At 40.6% G+C, this 20,993-nt stretch overlaps 1 protein-coding gene across 1 annotated transcript in view; it reads left to right on the top strand.

Annotated features, from left to right (window-relative positions):
• SCTR (secretin receptor) overlaps nt 1–20,993 on the top strand; it is a 71,100-nt gene that overhangs the window by 1,890 nt on the left and 48,217 nt on the right. Inside the window, exon 2 of the mRNA XM_006769684.1 lies at nt 13,356–13,476. Coding sequence (XP_006769747.1) covers nt 13,356–13,476 — 121 coding nt within the window. The remainder of the gene's footprint in view (nt 1–13,355; nt 13,477–20,993) is intronic.

The following is a 20,993-nucleotide window of genomic DNA, read 5'->3' as shown; positions in this document are numbered from 1 at the left end:
ATGAAATTTTTATTAAAATGTTTCTTACATACGTTTTGTAATATTGGCTGAGCCGCAAAAATATTCGTTGTGGGCCGCATGTGGCAATGGGCCACGAGTTTGACATGCTTGGTCTAGACCAGTGGTCAGCAAACTCTTTGTGGAAGAGCCACACTCAAGGGGCCAAAGAGCCATGTGGCTCACGAGCCGCAGTTTGCTGACCACTGGACTCTAGACTTTTTGGATGAACTTCCTCTGACCAATATCTTATAGGCGCGTCTAAATTATGCCCCCTGTCTCTTCCTTCGTAGCTTTCTCAGTCAGCTTGGGCTGCCATCACACACACCACAGACTAGGGGCCTGGGACAGACACTTACTTCTCACAGTTCTGGACACTGGGCGTCTGAGATCCAGGGGCAGCATGGTGGGATCCTGGGGAGAGCCTGATTCCCGGCTTGCAGATTGCTGCTTTGTGCTCACATGGCCTTTCCTTTGAGCAGCTGCAGACAGAGAGATAGAGAATGAGCTCTCTGCTGTCTCTTAGGACACAAATCCCATCAAATCAGGGGCCCATTCATATGACCTCATTTAACCTTAATTACCTCCTTATAGGTCCCATCTCTGAATACAGCCATACTCGGTGTTAGAACTTCAATATACGAATTTTGGGGAGACACAAACATTCCACTTATAACATCATCTGAGTGAAATAGAGGCTCTACTCCTGCCCAGGGCCAGTCCCCACATTGTGCTCCTAATCCCTGCCCCCACCACCTTAGCTACTTCTGTTCTGAGATGACACAATGCGGCCATTGTGCCCAGTCTTTACCATCCTCTTCGTGACTGGCTTTTGCCATCAGCTGGTCAACTTGCCCAGGTCTGTCCAGCCCAGGTGGTAGAGAGCCTTCCCTCTGCACGCTGGGCCTTTCTAGCCACAGTTCCACCTCTGCCCCCTCATGGCCAGCTTCTTGGAAGTAGCGTCCCTAATCATTGCTCCAATGTTCACTCCCTCTGCAATCGGGTTTCCATTCCACCTGAAGTCAGTCTCATGGTGGCCTTCATCGCGCCACATTCATGATATACGTTTCAGTCCTGATCCTACCTCGGGTGATCACGTGATTTATGAGAGGGATGCAACATTATGAATAATGACAATGGGACAGCAGGCATCCGTGTAGACCGTACTCCATGGGCAATGCGAAGCATGGGACCCGACCTCTTGAAGGCATTGGGTGCCAGGACCCTCCTTCCTTTCCTCTTTCCCCTCCTGCGGCTTCTGCTTTTTGCAGTCTCCTGGTCCCCACCCTGCCTCTCGTGTTGTCCCTCAGTCTCCTTAGCCTCTGAGGGTCATTTCCCCAGGCTCTGTCTTTTGCCCTTGCTCTCTGCATTCTGCTTGCTCTTACCCTGTGATCTTCCATGGCAGTCCTACCATGTCATAAATCCCATCTTCCTTAACCAAAGTTAGCTCACCCCAACCCCTAGGTCTGTTTGTTTTCCCTATTCTTGAAACTATTGAGGCACCCAAACCAGATTCATGGGAGCCACACTGTCCACTGCTCTCACCCCCACATTCAATCCACCTCCTACAGAATCTGCCTACTCTCTGGGCCCTCTTCCTTAGGGGTGTTGCTACTCTGAGTACAACAGTTCTTCCTCACTTCTTGCCTAAATGGTGGAGCCACCTCCTGGGAATCCCCTGCTGCCACTTTTGGTCCATCGTGATCTGGCCGTTGCCTTCCCCATGCACTCGGCTATTGGCCTCCTGGACCCCCTTGGAGACCATGAGCTTCAAAGGCAGGAGCCATGTCCCTTTTACTTTTGTGTCCCCAGTGCTGAGCAGATGGCTGGGCATATAGTAGGTGTCCAATAAAAGTTTGCTGAAATTTTGTGTTTGAACTGGTTGTAGGATAATGAGTTCCTTCTTCTTATTTTTCATTGTAGGGACTAAACTAGTATTCCTTGTTTTTCTAGATGCCAGTTAGCTTTATTAAAAAAAATTTTTTTTAACCACAAAGTAAAATTCTTTCCAGTCTTACGTTGGCAAGCAAGTAATTATATTATAAAATGTGATAAGCAAAGTGATGTTGAATCTCTTCACCTTCTTCAGAATTCAATAGGTTTTTATTATATCTCCTCCCAGATTTTACCTTTTCAGATTTGAATCCAAAATTGCACTCTAAAATAGCTTCCAGAACTGTCTTTTGACATCTTTCTCCCCTCACTTTGGGGTTTGCTTCATTATTCTCTCTCTCGTTCAGCAGACTGGAGTTTTCTGTTGGTTTATTTAGGACAGACTATAGCTTCCCCATAGCTTCGAAGCTTTACACGCCTCAGGAATTGGAGAGATAGACGTTACTCCCAATTCCAATAGCAAATATCCAAGAGGAAAGCAGACTGTTTCGGAGTGGGTGGGGTTGTCTCCCTTGGTCTGATCGGTGATACGGGATCTCACAGCATAAACCAACCTACCTGGCGATGAAAGGGTCTTGCCTGGGATGGGAGTGGGCAGAGCTGTTGGCTGAAGGGCTGAGAAGACATCTCAAAGTGTGTTTACCATCTAAGCAAATCCCACAAAGAGAGGGACAGTGGGAGCAGTGGGCCAGCCATGACTGGGTGCTGAGTGAGAAAACAAAGGGTGACACTTCCTACCAGAGACACTATTAGACAAACAACATCTCAGAAGGTTTAGAACACATGTGCCTTTTCTAAAAAACAACAACTGTAGATTATGCCCTAGCAAAGCTGAAACTGAACCTATAATATAGGATGCAGGAGTGGAATTCACCCAGGATGGCCATGAGCTGATATCGGTTCCATGGTTCTGCAACAGACCAAAGAGGATTTCGTTTGGAAAGTCAAAAGGCTCCTTGGGGCAAGTCTCAGAGTAGCTAGTTGTCAACATTGCCTGGTGGTGTTCTGTTCAGAGCCTGGGAGTACAACGAGGACACGTAAATTGATGTGGTGAAGGCCTATGAATTTTGTGATCAACAAGAAGAAAGAAGGTCAATTTAAAGCACCAGAAAAAGACAAAAGTTATAGAAAACTTTTGTGGTCCAAGTATTTTAAAAACTTTGACGTGACTTTAGCAATATTTTAAAAACTCTAGATGTAAGGATGGCTTAGACTCAAACTCTGAAACTGAAGAGGAGCATAGCTGTATGTTTTTATTTGGTTAATTCTTAAAAATAAAGAAAAGCACCAGTTAGTAATTTTTTCTGACACTCATTTTTTAAACTTAAGGGGAGTATATATTTTCAAAGATTCTTAGGGCTGAGGTTCTGTTTTTACTACCTAACAGCATCTCCTTCTTCATACCAACTACTTTGGTATTTTTTGCTCAAAACATGTCACAATTACACCAAATAGATGAGGTGACTGACAGCTAATTCTTCACTCTTCCGGACACCAGCGAGGTGTCCTACAATTTAACTCAATTTCGACACTAACTACCTGGAGTTACACAGACCCCACAGATAAGGACTCAGTCCCATGAGATGACTCCTGCTTCAGACACTGATTCCAGGTCTGGACCACCCATATTTCTGACCGACTGGCTATATATCGGGGTTCCCATGACCTCCTCCTTGGGTTCAATAATTTGCTAGAATGACTCACAGAACTCAGGAAAGCACTTTACTTACTAATACTGGTTTATTTTAAAGGTTACAACTCAGGGACAGCCAAGTGGGAGAGATGCCTAGGGTGAGAAAGGGCTGCCTGGAGCTCCCTCCCAGCAGCTCGATGTGTCCACCCGCCTGAAAGCCCTCTAAACCCTATTGTGTAGGGTATTTATGGAGGTTTCAGCACACGGGAATGACTGATGAGATCATTGCCCAATGCTGATCAACTGTCTCCAGCCATCTCTCCTCTCAAGTGGTTGGGAGGATGAGGCTGAAAGTTCCACTAGGGCAGGGGGCCTCAAACTTTTTAAACAGGGGGCCAGTTCACTGTCCCTCAGACCGTTGGAGGGTCGGACTATAGTTTAAAAAAAAACTCTGAACAAATTCCTATGCACACTGCACATATCTTATTTTTAAGTAAAAAAAACAAAACGGGAACAAATACAATATTTGTATTTGCATGTGGCCCGGGGGCCGTAGTTTGAGGACCCCTGCTCTAGGGTCTCAGCCACCAGTCATCTTATTAACATCAGTTGTCACTTTGGAGATTCCAAGGGTCTTAGAAGCTCTTATATCAGGATCTGGGGGTTAAGAACAAATATTCAATAAAAGATGCTCCTCTCCCCATCACTCAGAAAATTACAAAGCGTTCCCTACCCGGTTTGGCTCAGTGGATTGAGCATCGGTCTACAGACTGAAAGGTCCTGGATTCGATTCCAGTCATGGGCACATGCCTGGGTTGTTTACTCGTTTCCCAGCAGAGGGCGTGCATGAGGCAGCCGATCAATGATTCTCATCATTGATGTTTCTACTTTTCTCTCCCTCTCCTTTCCTCTCTGAAATCAATACAAATATACCTTTTTAAAAAAGAAAATTACAAGGCTTTTGGGAGCACTGTGTCAGGAACCAGGAACAAAGACCAAATATATATTTTTATTATAACACAATGTCACATTAGGACATCCAGTTTAAAATGGCAGATCAACCACATGTGTTAACCCATGCCCAGGTTTCAGGCTCTATGCCCAGTAGAGGGTGTGCAGAAGACAACCAGTCAACGATTCTCTCTCGTCACTGATGTTTCTATCTCTCTATCCCTCTCTCTGAAGTCACTAAAAACATATTTTTTAAAAAGTGACAGTAAAGGGATCAGAAGACAAGAGACAAGGAAGCAGAGATTTCAAGAAATCTTTGGGAAATGGAAAGCGACTGAAGTAGCGGTGGCCATAGGGAAGAAGAACAGCCTAAATGCCTGCAGTGGGTGTCGAGGGCATTGATGAGAAACTGTCCGGTTGGCCTGCAGCATCCAGGAAAGGCCCAGCCACGGGGGAGAAACCCTCCATAGCTGGCAATGCGGTCCTTCCCCATCTGGTTATTTTCAGAGAAGGCCACCAGTCAATAAAGGGTTCAGGCCCAGGGTGGTTCCAAAGGCCACTTTAGTGTCTCAAGCCTAAATATGACACGGAGGGGCCTCCAACATGGGGACTTAGAGGAAACAGAGACCACGAAGAGAGGAGGAAAAACTTCAAACACAAGGTGAGAGTCAGTATCCTGTTCTTTTAAAGATCTTTGAAAAGGGTGCTGGAGCCAGGAAAAGGAGGTGTGGAACCGAGGATGCCATGGAAAAGGAGTCATCAGAGAATAAAAAAGCCTGTCTGGAAATTAAATGTATGAAGAATTAAACAGAAGAATTATATAGACAAAACGGTGGAAGCGTAGAGAAAGGTGAAGATTAGGGGGTCCATCCAGGCTGTTCACTGTTCAACCTACATGAATCCCAGGAAGGCAGAATAGAGAAGAGGATGGGGGAAGTAAAATAAATAGCTATTGTTTAAATTCCCAGAAATTAAGAACACACATCTTCAGATAGAAATGCCCACTGAATATCTAACTAAGAGGTAAAAAAGGAACCATTTCACAAAGTTTTAACATAACTAAAAACAAAGAAAAATCCTAAATATTTATAGAAAGGGGAAAAAAGCCATATACAAATGATTTGGAATCAGAAATAAATGTCTTAACAACACAGAAGAGAGAAGGGTGAAAGCCTTGAAAATTTGGAAGAAGAGTTATTTTCAACCTGGCGTTCTCTCAAACAAGATCCAAAAGTTTACCTCCTATGTACACTTTCTTAGGATGCTGCCTGAGAATGTGTTTCTATCAAAAAAGGAAGCAAAGCCAGAAAAAGACATGGGATCTAGGGAACAGAGCTCCTGCCAGGAGAGATGGGGAGAGAATGCCCCAAGTCATGGCCAGGTATCAGGCCCAGACTGAAGCAAGAGGGAGAGGGAGCGTGGGAGAGGTCTCCAGAGGTAAAACAAAGAACCGCGGATTGCCGTCTCAAAGACCAGTTGGAGTACTTGGAAATTTAGCCGTACAAAGGAAACTAATCAAATGAAAACATAAAGTAGTTATTGACCTCAGGAAAGACAAAATGTACAAGAAGAGACATAATCACTTTACAGACTAGACTCAGCAGTGGACCATATTTCACAGTCAAAAGAAATCACTAGAAATGCAGATCATGCATTTAGAAATTAGGTCAAAAGGAGGATATGCTTGGGGGAGAGAAGTATATGTGGGGAGAGCGAAAAACATCTAAATCTTTACCTCCCATAAAAGACAGTTTGGGATAATGTCTTAAATTAGTAAACCAAGAAATAGCTGTATAGGAATATAATTTTTAAGTAAGGAAATACAAATGAGAATCAACAGCTCAAAAGCATTGAAAGTGACTGCTGGGAGCAGGTAGGGTTAGGGAAGGGAACAGCTATTTTTCATTAGAAATACTTTGATACTAGTACAAGCAAAATTTTTAGAGTATTTACACTAACTTGATATTTTAAAAAAATGATTTAAAATCAACTAATGACAAATGCTGGCAAGGATGTGGAGAAAAGGGAACCCTAGTACACCGCTGGCGGGAATGCAGACTGGTGCAGCCATTATGGAAAACAATATGGAGTTTCCTCAAAAAATTAAATATGGAACTGCCATTTGACCTAGTGATCCCACTTCTAGGAAATATAACCTAAGACATCTGAAACACCAATCAGAAAGAATGTATGCACCCCTATGTTCATAGCAGCACAATTTACAATAGCTAAGATCTGGAACAGCCCAAGTGCCCATCAGTAGATCAGTGGATAAAAAAGCTATCGTACATCTACACCATGAAATACTATGCAGCAGTAAAAGAGAAGGATCTCTTACCCTTTGAGACAGCATGAAGAGACCTGGAGAGTATCATGCTAAGCAAAATAAGCCAGTTAGAAAGAGACAGATATCACATGATCTTACCCATATGTGAAATATAATGAACAAAATAGCCCCAGAGTCATAGAAACATGGAACAGACTCATCAATTTCAGAGAGAAGGAGGGGTGGGTGGCTGTGACAGGATTAACCAAAGAATGTCTATGCATATATGCATAACCCAAGTACACCGATAATGGTGTGATGAGGGGGCATAACCCATGGACACAGACAGTAGAGTGCTGACGGCCTGAGGCGGGGGAAGGGGAGGGTGGGCAGGAGAGGATCAAGGAGAGGAAAAAGGGAGACATATGTAATGCTTTCAACAATAAAGAATTATTTTTAAAAAATGGCTTAAAAAGAGCTTTAAAGCAGTGGTTCTCAATCTTCCTGATGCCACCACCCTTTAATACAGTTCCTCATGTTGTGGTGACCCCCAATTTCATTGTTACAAATTGAACATAATTAAAGCATAGTGATTAATCACAAAACAATATGTAATTATATATGTGTTTTCTGATGGTCTTAGGCGATCCCTGTGAAAGGGTCATTCGACCCCCACAGGGGTCGCGACCCACAGGTTGAGAACTGCTGTTTTAAGGGCTAATAGCACTTGTTTTGAGGAAATTTTAAAATAAATTTTAGCAATTCTGCAAATTTTAAATAAAATTATATTTTAAATTTAATAAGTATATAGAATTACTGGTATATGCATAAATGTACACATGGCTGCTAAATGTCAGTTTCTCCTTCCCCTCTGGCACTTAATTTAGATCATAAGGAGGCTTCTTCCCATGCCTTCTCCAATCCAGGCATCTACCAGGTGGTTGCTCCATTGAACACACCATCTTGCTAGCCACTCCCAGGAACTCTGAGGTCCTCTTTCCTCCACTGCTGGTCCCCATCGGGAAACCATGGACTCAGTCTTTTCAGGAGAATACTGTTGCTGCCACATATCAAGGGACCCCACACACTTCTTTAGTTGGAATACCACTGCACAAAATTATCTTGATTTATTATATTTTAATGGAAGGATCAAGAGTAATAGAGATGTGGGCTGTTATTAACACAGAAAAATAACCCGGGTAGATGAGGATGTAAAGAAATTGAAACCCTTGTGCCCTGCTGGTGGCAATGTAAAATGGTGTAGCTGCTGTGGGCAACAGTTGGGTTCCTTAAAAAAAGTAAACATAGAAAAAAAAGTATAATGATATTACCTTATGATCAAGCAATTTCACTTCTGGGCATACCCCCAAAAGAATTGAAACGGGGACTCAAAGAGATATTTGTATACCCATGTTTATAGCAGCATTTTTCACAACTAGTAGCCCTGTGCATGAATCCGTGCACCAGTAGCTCACCACCGCCCTCCTGTAGCTCCCCCCGCCCCCTCCCTCATAGCTTGCTGCCCTGCCCCTCCTGAAGCTCTCCGCTGCCTGCTTGTAGCCAGTAGCTCGCTGCTGCCCTACTGTAGCTCCCTCAGCCCCCCTTCCCCCCTCATAGCTTCCTGCCCTGCCCCCTCTTGTAGCTCTCCACCACCCATTTGTAGCTCGCTGCCCACCCTCCTGCTGATCCGTGATCCTGTTGTTATGTGGTCGGTTGTTACACTTTACGGTGTAACAAACGTTTGCATATTACATCATTATTATATAGGACAGCCAAAAGTGTAAACAACTCAAGTGTCTATAAACAGATGATTGAATAACCAAAATGTGACATATACATGCAATGGATATTATTCAGCCTTAAATGGGGATGAAATTCAGATAGATGCTTCAACATGAGTGTGAAATAAGCCAGACTCAAAGGAATAAATAGTGTATGATTCCATTTATATGAATGATTTAGAATAGGCAAATTTATAGATTTAGAAAGTAGAACAGAGGTTACCAGGAGCTGGGGAGAGGAGCAATGGGGAGTTAATGGTTGATGGAGACCGAGTTTCTGCTGGAATGTTGAAAAAGTTTTAGAGATGGATAGTGATGATGGTTGTACAATATTGTAAATGTACTAATACCACTGAACTGTATATCTAAACATGGTAAAATGCTAAATTTTGTCATATATTTTTATTACAACTTTAAAAGCAGAAATGTAAGACGAGAACTTTTCCTGGAGGAGGTGGTTCCCATTGTAGGTGTTCTCTCATTTCTAATCTTCTCCACTGCTTTCAAGAGACTTCTTTGTGGAATGCCCCCTTTCTTCAGTCTCCAGCAGTGCAAATTGCCACTCACTTTGGGGAAACTTCACACCCTCTCTACTCACCTTGCTGCTGCATAATCTACTCCCCACCCTGTCAGTCAGCGATGCTGCGTAACAAAAATCCCAGTGGCATACAGCAACAGGTGCAACTTCTCTCTTAGTGTTCGCAAGGGAGCAAGAGTTTATTGATCAACCATAATATTGACAGTGATACAGTCAAGGGACAGAACATTTCTATTATCTAAGGTTCCTCATGGTGCTCTATTATGGTCACACACACTTCTTTCCCACTCTCACCCTTTTCTTAACCCCTGACAACTGCTAATATGTTCCCTATTTCTATGATTATGTCATTTCAATAACATCATATAAATGTAAGCATGAAGCATGAAATCTTTTGGGATTAGCTTTTTTTTTTTCATTCAGCATACTTCTTTGGAGATTAATCTAGACTGATGCATGTGCCAATAATTTGTTAAGCATCTTGGATCTATAAGTTTATGTCTCTTGCTGAATTTGGGAAGTTTTCAGCTCCACCCTCTTTCTTTTCTCTTTATCAACTTGTGAGCATTAGTGTCGTGTTAACAAGAAGGTATAAAACCTGGTCCTTCACTGTTGGAAGGTTTGCTTCTGAAATGGAGAGATTCCTGGGTGAACAACCTTGGTCACATCCTCTAATCACCATGGACCTTGGTTTCCTTTTCTGTTTTTATTTTAAGTTTATTATTTATAACAGTTGACATTCAATATTATTTTATATTAGTTTCAAGTGGATAGAATAATGATTAAACATTTATATAATTTATGAAGTGACCCCCCCTTAAGTCTAGTACCCACCTTGCACCATCCATAATTATTACAGTATTATTAACTATATTTCCTATACTATACTTTATATACAGTGACTGTTTTATAACTACCAATTTGTATTTCTTAATCCCTTCAAATTTTTCACCCAGTCTCCATACTCCCTTCGTATCTGGCAGCTATCAATTTGTTCTCTGCATCCATGAATCTGTGTCTGTTGTGTCTGTTCATTTATTTTGTTCTTTGTATTCCACAAAGAAGTGAAATCTTATATGGTATTTGTCTTTCTCTGTCTTATTTGACTCAGCACAATAATACCCTTTGGATCCATCCATGTTGCAATAGTAAGATTTCATCCTTTTTTATGGCTGATTCATATTCATATAACATCTTTATCCAGTTGTCTACTGATAGGCACTTAGATTGCTTGCATATCTTGGCTATTGTAAACAATGCTGCAATAAACACAGGGGTGCATATATCCTTTTGAAACAGTGTTGTGGATTTCTTCAGATGAATACCCAGAAGTGGAATTGCTGGGTCATAAGGTAGTTCTATTTTTAATTTTTTTGAGGATCCCCCATGCTGTTTTCCACAGTGGCTGCACCAATTTGCAAGCTCACCAACAAGGCATGAGGGTTCCTTTTACTCCAAATCCTCACTAACACTTGTTGTTTGTTGATGTATTGATAATAGCCATTCTGACAGGTGTGAGTTTTAATTCTCATTGTGGTTTTAATTTGCGTTTCTCTGATGGTTTGTCTCATCTGTATGCCTCTCTTTAGAGAAGTATCTCTTCAGGTCTTTTGCCCATTTTTAAATAAGTTTGTTTGGGGGTTTGGGGGTATTAAAATGTATTAGTTCTTTATAAATTTTGGTTTTTAACTCTTTATCAGGTGTATTATTGGTGAATATCTTCTCCCAATTGGTAGGTTCTCTTTGCATTTTGTTGATAGTTTCCTTTGCTGTGCAAAACCTTTTCAGTTTGATGTAATCCCATTTGTTTATTTGCTCTTTTGTTTCCCTTGCCTGTATATCAGAAAAAATGTTGCTATGAGAGATGTCTGAGATTTGACTGCCTATGTCCATGGTCGGCAAACAGCAGCTCGCGAGCCACATGCGGCTTTTTGGCCCCTTGAGTGTGGCTCTTCCAAAAAATACCACGTGCGGGCTTGCATGTACAGTGCGATTGAAACTTCGTGGCCCATGTGCAGAAGTCGGTATTTTGTGGAAGAGCCACACTCAAGGGGCCAAAGACCCGCATGTGGTTCACGAGCCACAGTTTGCCGACCACTGGACTAACCTGACTAACTCTCCCAAGGACATTAAATTCCTTTATCCCAATCAAAATCCCCAGTAATTTATTTTGTGGATATTGACAAACTGGTCTCAAGTTAATATGGAAAGACAAAAGATCCAGAACAGCTAACACAATATTGAAGGAGAACAATGTCGTGGCCCATGTGCAGAAGTCGGTATTTTGTGGAAGAGCCACACTCAGGGGGCCAAAGACCCGCATGTGGTTCACGAGCCGAGGTTTTCCAAGCCACAGTTGCCAACCAGTGGCCTATGTTTATTTTTTCTTCGAGGAGTTTTATGGTTTCCAGTCTTACATTTAAATCTTTAATCCATTTTGAGTTTATTTTTGTATATAGTGTAAGAAGGTAGTCTAGTTTCATTTTTTTGCATGTATTTGTTCAATTTTCCCAACACTATTTATTGAATAGACTGCCTTTACTCCATTGTATGTTCTTGCCTCCTTTGCATTTACCATATTAATTGACCATATAGGTGTGGGTTCATTGCTGGGCTCTCTAATCTCTCTGTCTGTTTTTATACCGGTGCCATGCTGTTTTGATGACTGTAGCCTTGAGGTAAAGTTTGATAACAGGTAGCATGGTACTTCCAATTTTGTTTTCTCAATATTGCTGTGGCTGTTTGGGGTCTTTTGTGGTTCCATATAAATTTTAGGATTATTTGTTTGAGTTCTGTGAAACATACCATTGATATCTTGATAGGAATTGCACTTCATCTATAGATTGCTTTGGGTAGTATAGACATTTTTCCAATGTTGATGTTTCCTATCCATGAGCCCAATATAAGCTTTTATATATTTGTATTTTCTTCAATTTCTTTCCTCAATGTCTTAAAATTTTCTGACTATGGGTCTTTTACCTCCTTGGTTAAATTTAATCCTAGATTTTTTAAAATACAATTGTAAATAGGATTTTTTTTAAATTTCTCTTTCTGATAGTTTGTTATTGGTGTGTAAAAATGAAACCAATTTCGGATTATTACTTTGTATTCTGCTACTTTACTGAATTCATGATCAGTTTTAATAGGTTTTTGGTAGAATCTTTAGGCTTTTTTCTGTATAGTATCATGTCATCTGCAAATAATGACCATTTTACTTCTTCCTTTCCAATTTAGATGCTCTTTATTTCTTTTCCTTGTCTGGTTGCTGTGGCTAGGACTTTTAATACTATGTTGAATAAAAGTGGTAAAAGTGAATATTCTTGTCTTGTTCCTGACCTTAAGGGCCATACTTTTAGCTCTTCACCATTAAGTATGGTGTCATATATGACCTTTATTATGTTGAGGTATGTTCTCTCTATTTCCACTTTGCTGAGAGTTTTATAGGGTTTTGTTTTGTTTTGAGGATTGAATAAGCCAATTTATATGAAAGGAATCTGTAATATTATAGTTGTATATTCTGTAAAAAATGAAGTAGGAGTTTGATTTGGCTATCTGTTTAGTTGTTCATTCATTCACATATTTTTTTAAGTCTCAGGTGCAAATGAAAGAATGAAGCCTTGCTTTGGAAATTCACTCTAGGAAGAGCTAGGAAGCCAGGACTGTGTGACAATTGTTCCTTGGACCTCCTGTTCAACTCCTCCCTGAAGTCAGCTTTCAAAACCTGAAAAATAAACACAGTTGGAGTGGAATACATGAAGTCCTACAGAATAATAGTGAGGTGCCCAGAGAGCAAATAGCTTGTTGGACTGGAAGCCTTTATAAATTTAAGGGCAAGATTTACAGTGGACAAGTTGCAGATTGCTGTTCTGAACTCCTTCCTAGAAATGGCTGCCTGTACTTCACTATGGACTAGGACAGTGATGGCGAACTTTTTGAGCTCGGCGTGTCAGTATTTTGAAAAACCCTAACTTAATTCTGGTGCCATGTCACATATAGAAATTTTTTGATATTTCTATAGTAACCATAGTAAAACAAAGACTTATATTTTTGATATTTATTTTATATATTTAAATGCCATTTAACAAAGAAAAATCAACCAAAAAATGAGTTCATGTGTCACCTCTGACATGTGTGTCATAGGTTTGCCGTCACTGGACTAGGAGATTCTTGTGGGCAGGGCTTTGTCTCCTTGAATTTGAATCCCACTGTCTAGCACCATTCTTGATCACAGTAAGTCCTTATGGGATAGAACCAACTTAGCTGCAATGATGAGCATTCTTGGTTTTGGACTTGCAGGTTGGAGCCCTCCCTCGACTGTGCGATGTGCTGCGGGTGCTGCGGGAGGAGCAGGACCAGTGCCTGCAAGAACTCTCTGGAGAGAGGACAGGAGACCGTGGCACGGTGCCGCCAGCCCCAGGTGCGTAGCCCACCTTAGTCCACTCCTGACATGAATCGTGTCCAGTTCCACTGTGTCAGGGGAAGCTGGGCCTCTGGACCACGATGGGGATGTAGGGGCTGGGCCAGCTGTATTCAATCAGGTAATCAGCTCGTGATCAGTGTATGCACACCCAAAAGCCAGATTACCACCATTCTTTCTTTCTCTGGGCTTGTGCACACAGCCAAGGTTTTTGTACCATTAACGTCTGCATGATAACTTCACCAAGTTTGGTCAGAATTCCTTGTCAAGGCATGTATCTCTCGTCCATTCTCTCAACTCCAATGCTAGTTTGATGAGTAAGGTAGTCAGAATGGCAGGGTTGGGTCAGAAAAACCTGGGGTCTCTAGTGTGCGACCATGGACAAATTATTTAACCATTTGGGCCACAGATTCCTGGTCTATAAAGTGGTTGTCTACTTCAGAATTATAATGATACACGAGAGAAAATATGTCAAATTTATCAATTTAAATATTAATTCTTATTACTAATCAAGACTTTAAATATTATTAATTTGATATTTAAATGTTAATTTTATTTCCAGTCCCTTCCTTAACATATCTTCTTTGCTTTCCCTCATCTAAGGACAAGGAAGGGTTGCACTAAGAAAACAATCCATTACAGGTATTCAAATAAAAACTTGTACACGTGTGTTCATAGTAACACTAGCCTAGAGATAGAAACAATCCAAGTGTCTGTCAGCTGATGAATGATAAACAAAACGCGTGTATGTCCAATGGAATATTATTGGGTCTTAAAAAGGAATGAAGTACTGATACGTGCTATGGCATGGATGAATATTAAAACACGTTAAGTAAAGAAGCCAGTTATAAAAGATCATGTATTACATGTTTCTATTTTTTATGATATGCCAACTTTAGGTAAATCTTTAGAGACAGAAATCAGACTTACATTTAAGTATTTAATCCATTTCAAGTTTATCCTTGTGTCTTATGTAAGTTGGTAGTCTAGTTTCATTTTTTTGCATGTACCTGTCTAATTTTCCCACCATCATTTATTGAAGAGATTGTCTTTATTCCATTGTATGCTCTTGCCTCCTTTGTCAAATATTAATTGACCATAAAGGTGTGGGTTTATTTCTGGGCTCTCTGTTCTGTTCCATTGATTTATATTCCTGCTCTTGTGTCAATACCAGGCTGTTTTGATTATAGTGGCTTTGTAGTATAGTTTGACATCTGGTATTGTGATTCCTCCAACTTTGTTCTTCTTTCTCAAGATTGTTGAGGCTATTTGGGGTCTTTTTTTTATTCCATATAATATTTTTTCTAGGTCTGTGAGATATTCCATTGGTACTTTAATAGGAATTTCACTGAATCTATAGATTGATTTGGGTAATATGGACATTTTAATGATGTCAATTCTTCCAATCCATGAACACAGTATATATCTCCACATATTTGTATCATATTCAGTTTCTTTCCTCAATATCCTATAATTTTCCAAGTACAGGTCTTTTACCTCCTTGGTCAAATTTACTAGTATTCCCAGGTACTTTATTCTTTGTTGTTGTTGCAATACTAAATAGAATTATTTTCTTAATTTCTTTTTTTGATAGTTCATTATTGGTGTATAAAAATGCCACCAATTTCTGAATATTAATTTTTTATCCTGCTACTATGGCAAATTCATTTAATAGACCTAGGAATTTTTAGGAGTTTCTATTTACAATATCATGTTATCTGTGAATAATGACAGTTTTACTTCCTCCTTTCTAACACAGGACTTCCAGTACCATGTTGAATAAGAGTGGTGAAAGAGGACATCCCTGTCTTGTCCTGATCTTAAGGGGAACGCTTTCAGATTTTGCCCATTGGGTATGATGTCGGCTGTGGGTTTGTCATATATGGACTTTATTATGTTGAGGTATGATCCCTCTATCCCTACATTGCTGAGAGTTTTTATCATAAATGGGTTTTAATTAAATGCTTTTTTTGCATCTATTGACAACATCATGTGATTTTAATTTTTAATTCTGTTTATGTGTTGTATCATGTTTATTGATTTGCAAATATTGCACCAACCTTGCATTTCTGGAATAAATCCCACTTGATTGTGTTGTATGTTCTTTTTAATGTATTGCTGTATCTGCTTTTTTTCAAGATTGTTTTACTTTCATTGTCTGTTCTTTGCTAATATTTTGTTGAAGATTTTAGCATCTATGTTCATTAGGGATGTTGGCCTAAACTTTCCTTTCTTTGTAGTGTCTTTATCTGGTTTTGGAATTGGGATAATGCTGGCCTTGTAAAAAGAGCTTAGAATTCTTCCCTCCTCTTGAATTTTTTGGAATAGTTTGAGAAGGATAGGTGTTAGTTCTTCTTTGAATGTTTGGTTTGGTAAAATTCAGCCATGAAGCCATCTGGTCTAGGACTTTTGTTTGCTGGAAATTTTTGACTAGTCCTTGGATTTCAATTCTCTTGGGTATATACCAAGAAGTAGAATTGCTGGAATCATATCATAATTCTGTTTTTAAATTTTTAAGGAACCACCATACTTTTTCCATAGTGGTTGCACCATTTTACATTTTCACCAACAGTGCACAAAGGTTCTAATGTCTCCAGATCTTCACCTACACCTGTTAATTTCTCTGTTTCTTTGTTTTTTATAGTAGTCATCCTAATGGGTGGGTGACATAGTATCTCATTGTGGTTTTGATCTGCATTTCCCTAATGATTAGTGATGTTGAGCATTTTTTATGTGCTGTTGGCCATTTGCATATCTTCTTTAAATAAATGTCTATTCAAGTCCTTTGCCCATTTTTAAATAGGGTTGTTCAGTTTTGTGTTGAGTTGTAGGAGTTCTTTATATATTCTGGATATTAGTCCCTTGTAAAATATATGATTCTCATATTGTGTAGATTAACTTTTTTACTGTGTTGAGTGTGTCCTTTGATTCACAGAAGTGTGTAAGTTTGCTGTAGTCCCATGTATCTGTTTTTACTTTCATTGTCTGTTCTTTTGGTGGTGTCATATCCAAGAAAGCATTGCCACATCCAAGCTCACTAAGATTTCCCCCTATGTTTTCTTTTAAGAATTTTGTAGTTTTAGCTCTTATAGGTTCTTGGTCCATGTTGAGTTAATTTTTGTATATGGTGTGAGGTAAGAGTCCAACTTCATCTTTTTGCAAATGGCTATCTAGTTTTTCCAGTACCATTTATTGACAGACTATACTTTTCCATGGAATAGTCTTGGCAAATCTGTCAACATTCACTTGACCATATATGTGAGGGTCTATTTCTTGGCCTTCTTTTCTATTCCATAGGCCTTCATGTCTCCCTTCATGCCAATACCATGCTAATTTGAATACTGTGGCTTTAGTAGGTTTTGAAATCAGGAAATGTGCGATTTCAATTTTGTTATTTTTTTTTCAAGATTGTTTTGGCTATTTCCAGGTCCCTTGAAATTCCATAAAAATTTTAGGGTGGATTTTTCTATTTCTGTAAATAATATTAAATAAATACTAAATGAATAAATATTAAGTAAAATATTTCTATCACTGGGATTTTGATAGAGATTGCTAAATCTGTCAATCACTTTGGGTAGTATTGACATATCTAGCAATATTCAGTCATCAAATCCATAAGCCCAGATATCTTTACATTTATTGCATCTTCTTTAATTTCTTTTAGCAACATTTTATAATATTCTCACAGGTTAGTTTATTCCTAAGTATTTTATTCTTTTGGAAACTATTATAAGTTGGATTTGTTGCATTTTTAAAATGTTGTTTCACACTGCTTTACTTAGGGGGTTCTGTTTTCATTCCTCAATAGATTTTATGTATTTCTCACACTTCTTCACGCCTTGGCTCATCTGGTTCTGAAAGTTATTCAGTGTCATCTTGATCAGCCAACCATCTTCATAACAAGATTTGTTGACAAGCCCAAGATTTTCTGCACGAGCTTCATTCATTTCAGTTACTTCTGATAAAGGAGAATAGAGTTCACTAGCAGCTTTCACACTTTCCAAAGCACTGAACTCATCTTGTTTGTTCAATTATGTCCCAATTTCAGGCAGACTTCAGGAAACAACACTTCCCAAAGCTTCCTGTGCAAAAATTGCTGATTCCCACTGCTCCAGGGCTATTTTCTGTTGCTATCCATTCATGTTTCTCTGTGAATTTACCCACCTAGAGCAGACTGGGGCCGCTGGACAGCATCCAGATGGTGCTTGCCCTCAGGCCCCAGGGCTGGGGGGCAGAAGCAGTGGGCACTGCCTAGGCAGTGTGCAGGCTGCAGACCACGATCTGCACACTCCACGCTGCTTGCAGCTCTTTGTTTGCTGGAGTGTGGGAGTCACTGCACAACTCCCTGGCCACCGGAGCCATTGGGGGTGGAGGTGAGTTGGCTCCTCGAATCTGTTTTTTAATTTCCTTTTCAGGTTGTTTCTCATTAGTGTATAGAAATGCAACTGATTTTTGTATGTTGATTTGATATCTATCCTGCAACTTCGCCGAATCCATGTATTAGTTCTAACAGTTTCTTTTGTAGAATATTGAGGGTTTTCTACATATAAGATCATGTCATCTGCAAACAGAGGTAATTTTACTTCTTCCCTTCCAAATCAGATGCCTTTTATTTCTTCTTCTTGCCTAATTGCTATAGCTAGTACTTCCAGTACTTCCAGAAAACAAATGCCCAAAGCAGGCATTCTTGTCTTGTTCTTGGTCTTACAGGAAAAGCTTTCAGTCTTTTACCACTGAGTATGCTGTTTGCTCTGGGCTTTTCATATGTGGCCTATTCCTAGCTTCAGTTTTGTTTGTTTTTTCTTTTTATCATGAAAAGGTATTGAATCTTGTCAAATGCTTTCTCTGCATCTGAGGTGATCATGTGATTTTTGTCTTTCATTCTGTTAATATGGTGCATTACATTGAATGATTTTCATATGCTGAATCACTCTCACATTGCAGGAATACTTTTCAATTCAATTCAGTTTTCTAGTATTTTGTTGAGGATTTTTGTATCAATGTTTATCAGTGATATTGGTCTGTAGTTTTCTTGTAGACTCTGTGTGGCTTTGGTATAGAGTAATGCTGGTCTCATAGAGTGATTCTGAGAGTGTTATCTCCTTTTCAGGTTTTTTGGAAGAGTTTGAGGAGGATTAGTGCTGCTAATTCTTATTTAAATGTTTGGTAGAGTTCATTAGTGAAGTCATCTGGGCTTTTCTTTGTTGGAAGATTTTTGTTGTTACAGATTCAACTTCCTTACTGATTAGCAGTCTGCTCAAATTTTCTATTTGTTCATGCTTCCATCTTGGTAAATTGTGTGTTTCTAGAAATTTATCTATTTCGTCTAGGTTGTCCAGTTTGTTGGTATATAGGCCACACATATCTTTTTTGCAATACTCTTCTCTCCAAGTCATGACCTTTGTTCTTCAAATTCTTGAGCTGTTGGTTGTCGGGTTTCCCATTGTCCACCACGGCCAGCCTCATGACTCCTTCCCTGGCTCCAACCACGGCACTGTGCCAACACTTCCAAGAACTTGGTCACTATGCCCACTGTGCCACTCTGCCTCCCTCCTTTCACCTGCCTCTGCAGAGCCTTGTCCTCTACCTGCTGCCCTGCTTCAGCAGCTCAGGTGAAGACTACTGCCTGACCGGAAATGTGTTGTGGGCTGGAAGGGAGAAAGAGCTTTGATCTCTTATGTGAATTTTACCCCATTTTTAAAAAGAAAGAGGATGAGGAGGGTAGAGAAGGGGTTCAGCCCTTTAAATTATACAGGCTGTGTGATCTTGAACAAGTTACTTGATGTGTCTGGATCTCATCTATTTTATGGGGCTAGTGTGAAATTAAAAGCATTCATTCAAAATATATTTAGTACTTACTTTTATGAGGTAAGTATGGTGAGAATAAAGGATACAATGGTGAGAAAAAAGGAACATAGACTTAGCTCTTATCACTTAGGAATGTATTTACTGCCTGTGACAGATTAGCTTTATCAAACAGGAGCTGATTTTTTGTACTTTACAAAAATCCAGAACTGGTGCAAAGTTCCAGGATGTCATCAGATTCCAGATTCCTTCTGTCCTTCTGCTTCACGTGTGGCATTTGCTTAATGGTCAGATGATGGCTGCTATACCGCCAAAGAGGAGAGGAGAGCACCTGTTTTTTCTGACAGGAAGAAGAAGGTACAAGAAGGAAAGGTGAGATATACTGGAAGTCAAACTTTTCTAAAGCTCTCCAGGTGGCTTTTGTTTATGCTTCATCAGCCAGAACTGGACTACATGGCCACCTCTTTATGCAACAGAGGCTGGAGACTGACATTGTTAGCTGTGCATGTGGCCACCTTGAAGAAGGTCTTGTTCTTTTAGTGAGAAAGGAGAATGAGCAAGGGACCATCTCTGCCTCAGCCACTGTAACTCTGGTGAGGTAGACATTGGCACACAGCCTGGGGATGTGAGCTCAAAAGGCGGCAGGACCACAGCACAGAGGACCTCACTGAACATGTGGAGGACTTTTATCCTGATCCTAAGAGCAATGGAAAGACCTGGCAAGTCTTAAAGGGGAGTGATGTGGAAGGTGCACTGGAGTAAAATCAGAGACCCACTGTGAGGTCTACACAATATGTAATGGTCACTGGGACTAGAAAGACTGTATTCCTTTGAATTGCCCAGAAACAGGCGCTGAGAGAAGGATTCAAATATGGGTAGCTTGGCTTCTAGAAAGCTTGATAGCAGCATAGGTAAACTCTATACTCACCTCCTTCCACAACCACATCAGAATTATAACTAAACTACAAAAAACCCTCATGCAGAACCCCCTGAAGCCTAGCTGAACAGCAATGCCGAAAGTAAGGATGTACAGAAGAAGCCATGTTAAGGCTGGCCAGAGGGGTGGAGACGCAGAATGGGCTGGTCCCACATGCATGTGTGGTGGATAAAAATGTGGAGGGATATCTCAGTTTTGAAGGTCACCCTGAGGAGCCAGGTGTCCCAGCCCCACAACAGATTCCCCAGCCCAGGGTTCCAGTGCTGGGAAGAGAAGTTCCCGTAACTTCTGGCTGGAGTCCCAGACATTCCTCTTAAAGGGCCCACACATGGATCCTAGGATTCACTCTCTCTGAGTTCCAGTGCTGGGGCAGCAACTCAAAGGTGCCAATGATATACCATGAAGAACTGGAGTGTCTGGCATGAGGGTACGAGCTGAGGGGCAGCTTTCTCCCAGATGGCAGAGGCCATTGTTCCTTTGCTGAGCCCACACCCTGTAGTACAAGCAGGTGCCATATCTGAGTCTCCATCAACCTGGCTAACACTGTTCACCCCACCCTGGAGATTCCCTGAGACCCTGCCTCACCTATTTTGTAGGCCCACCCAGGCCACTTCCAGTGACTTCTTTATAAATGGCCTGTCTTGGCTCATGCTGCAGACTTTCCTAAAATCTCTCAAAAGTTCACAAACTCTAAATAAGCAGAACCTGGCCTTGGCATGCCCTCTACCTCTTGCTAAGTGGCCTTGAGCCTGGCACTAGCAGCAGCCAGCCTCAA

This window comes from Myotis davidii, unplaced genomic scaffold (assembly GCF_000327345.1).
Source record: "Myotis davidii unplaced genomic scaffold, ASM32734v1 scaffold3, whole genome shotgun sequence".
NCBI classification, from domain to species: domain Eukaryota; kingdom Metazoa; phylum Chordata; class Mammalia; order Chiroptera; family Vespertilionidae; genus Myotis; species Myotis davidii.
Note: the sequence above shows the minus strand (reverse complement) of the source record. Positions and strands in the feature narration are given on the sequence as shown.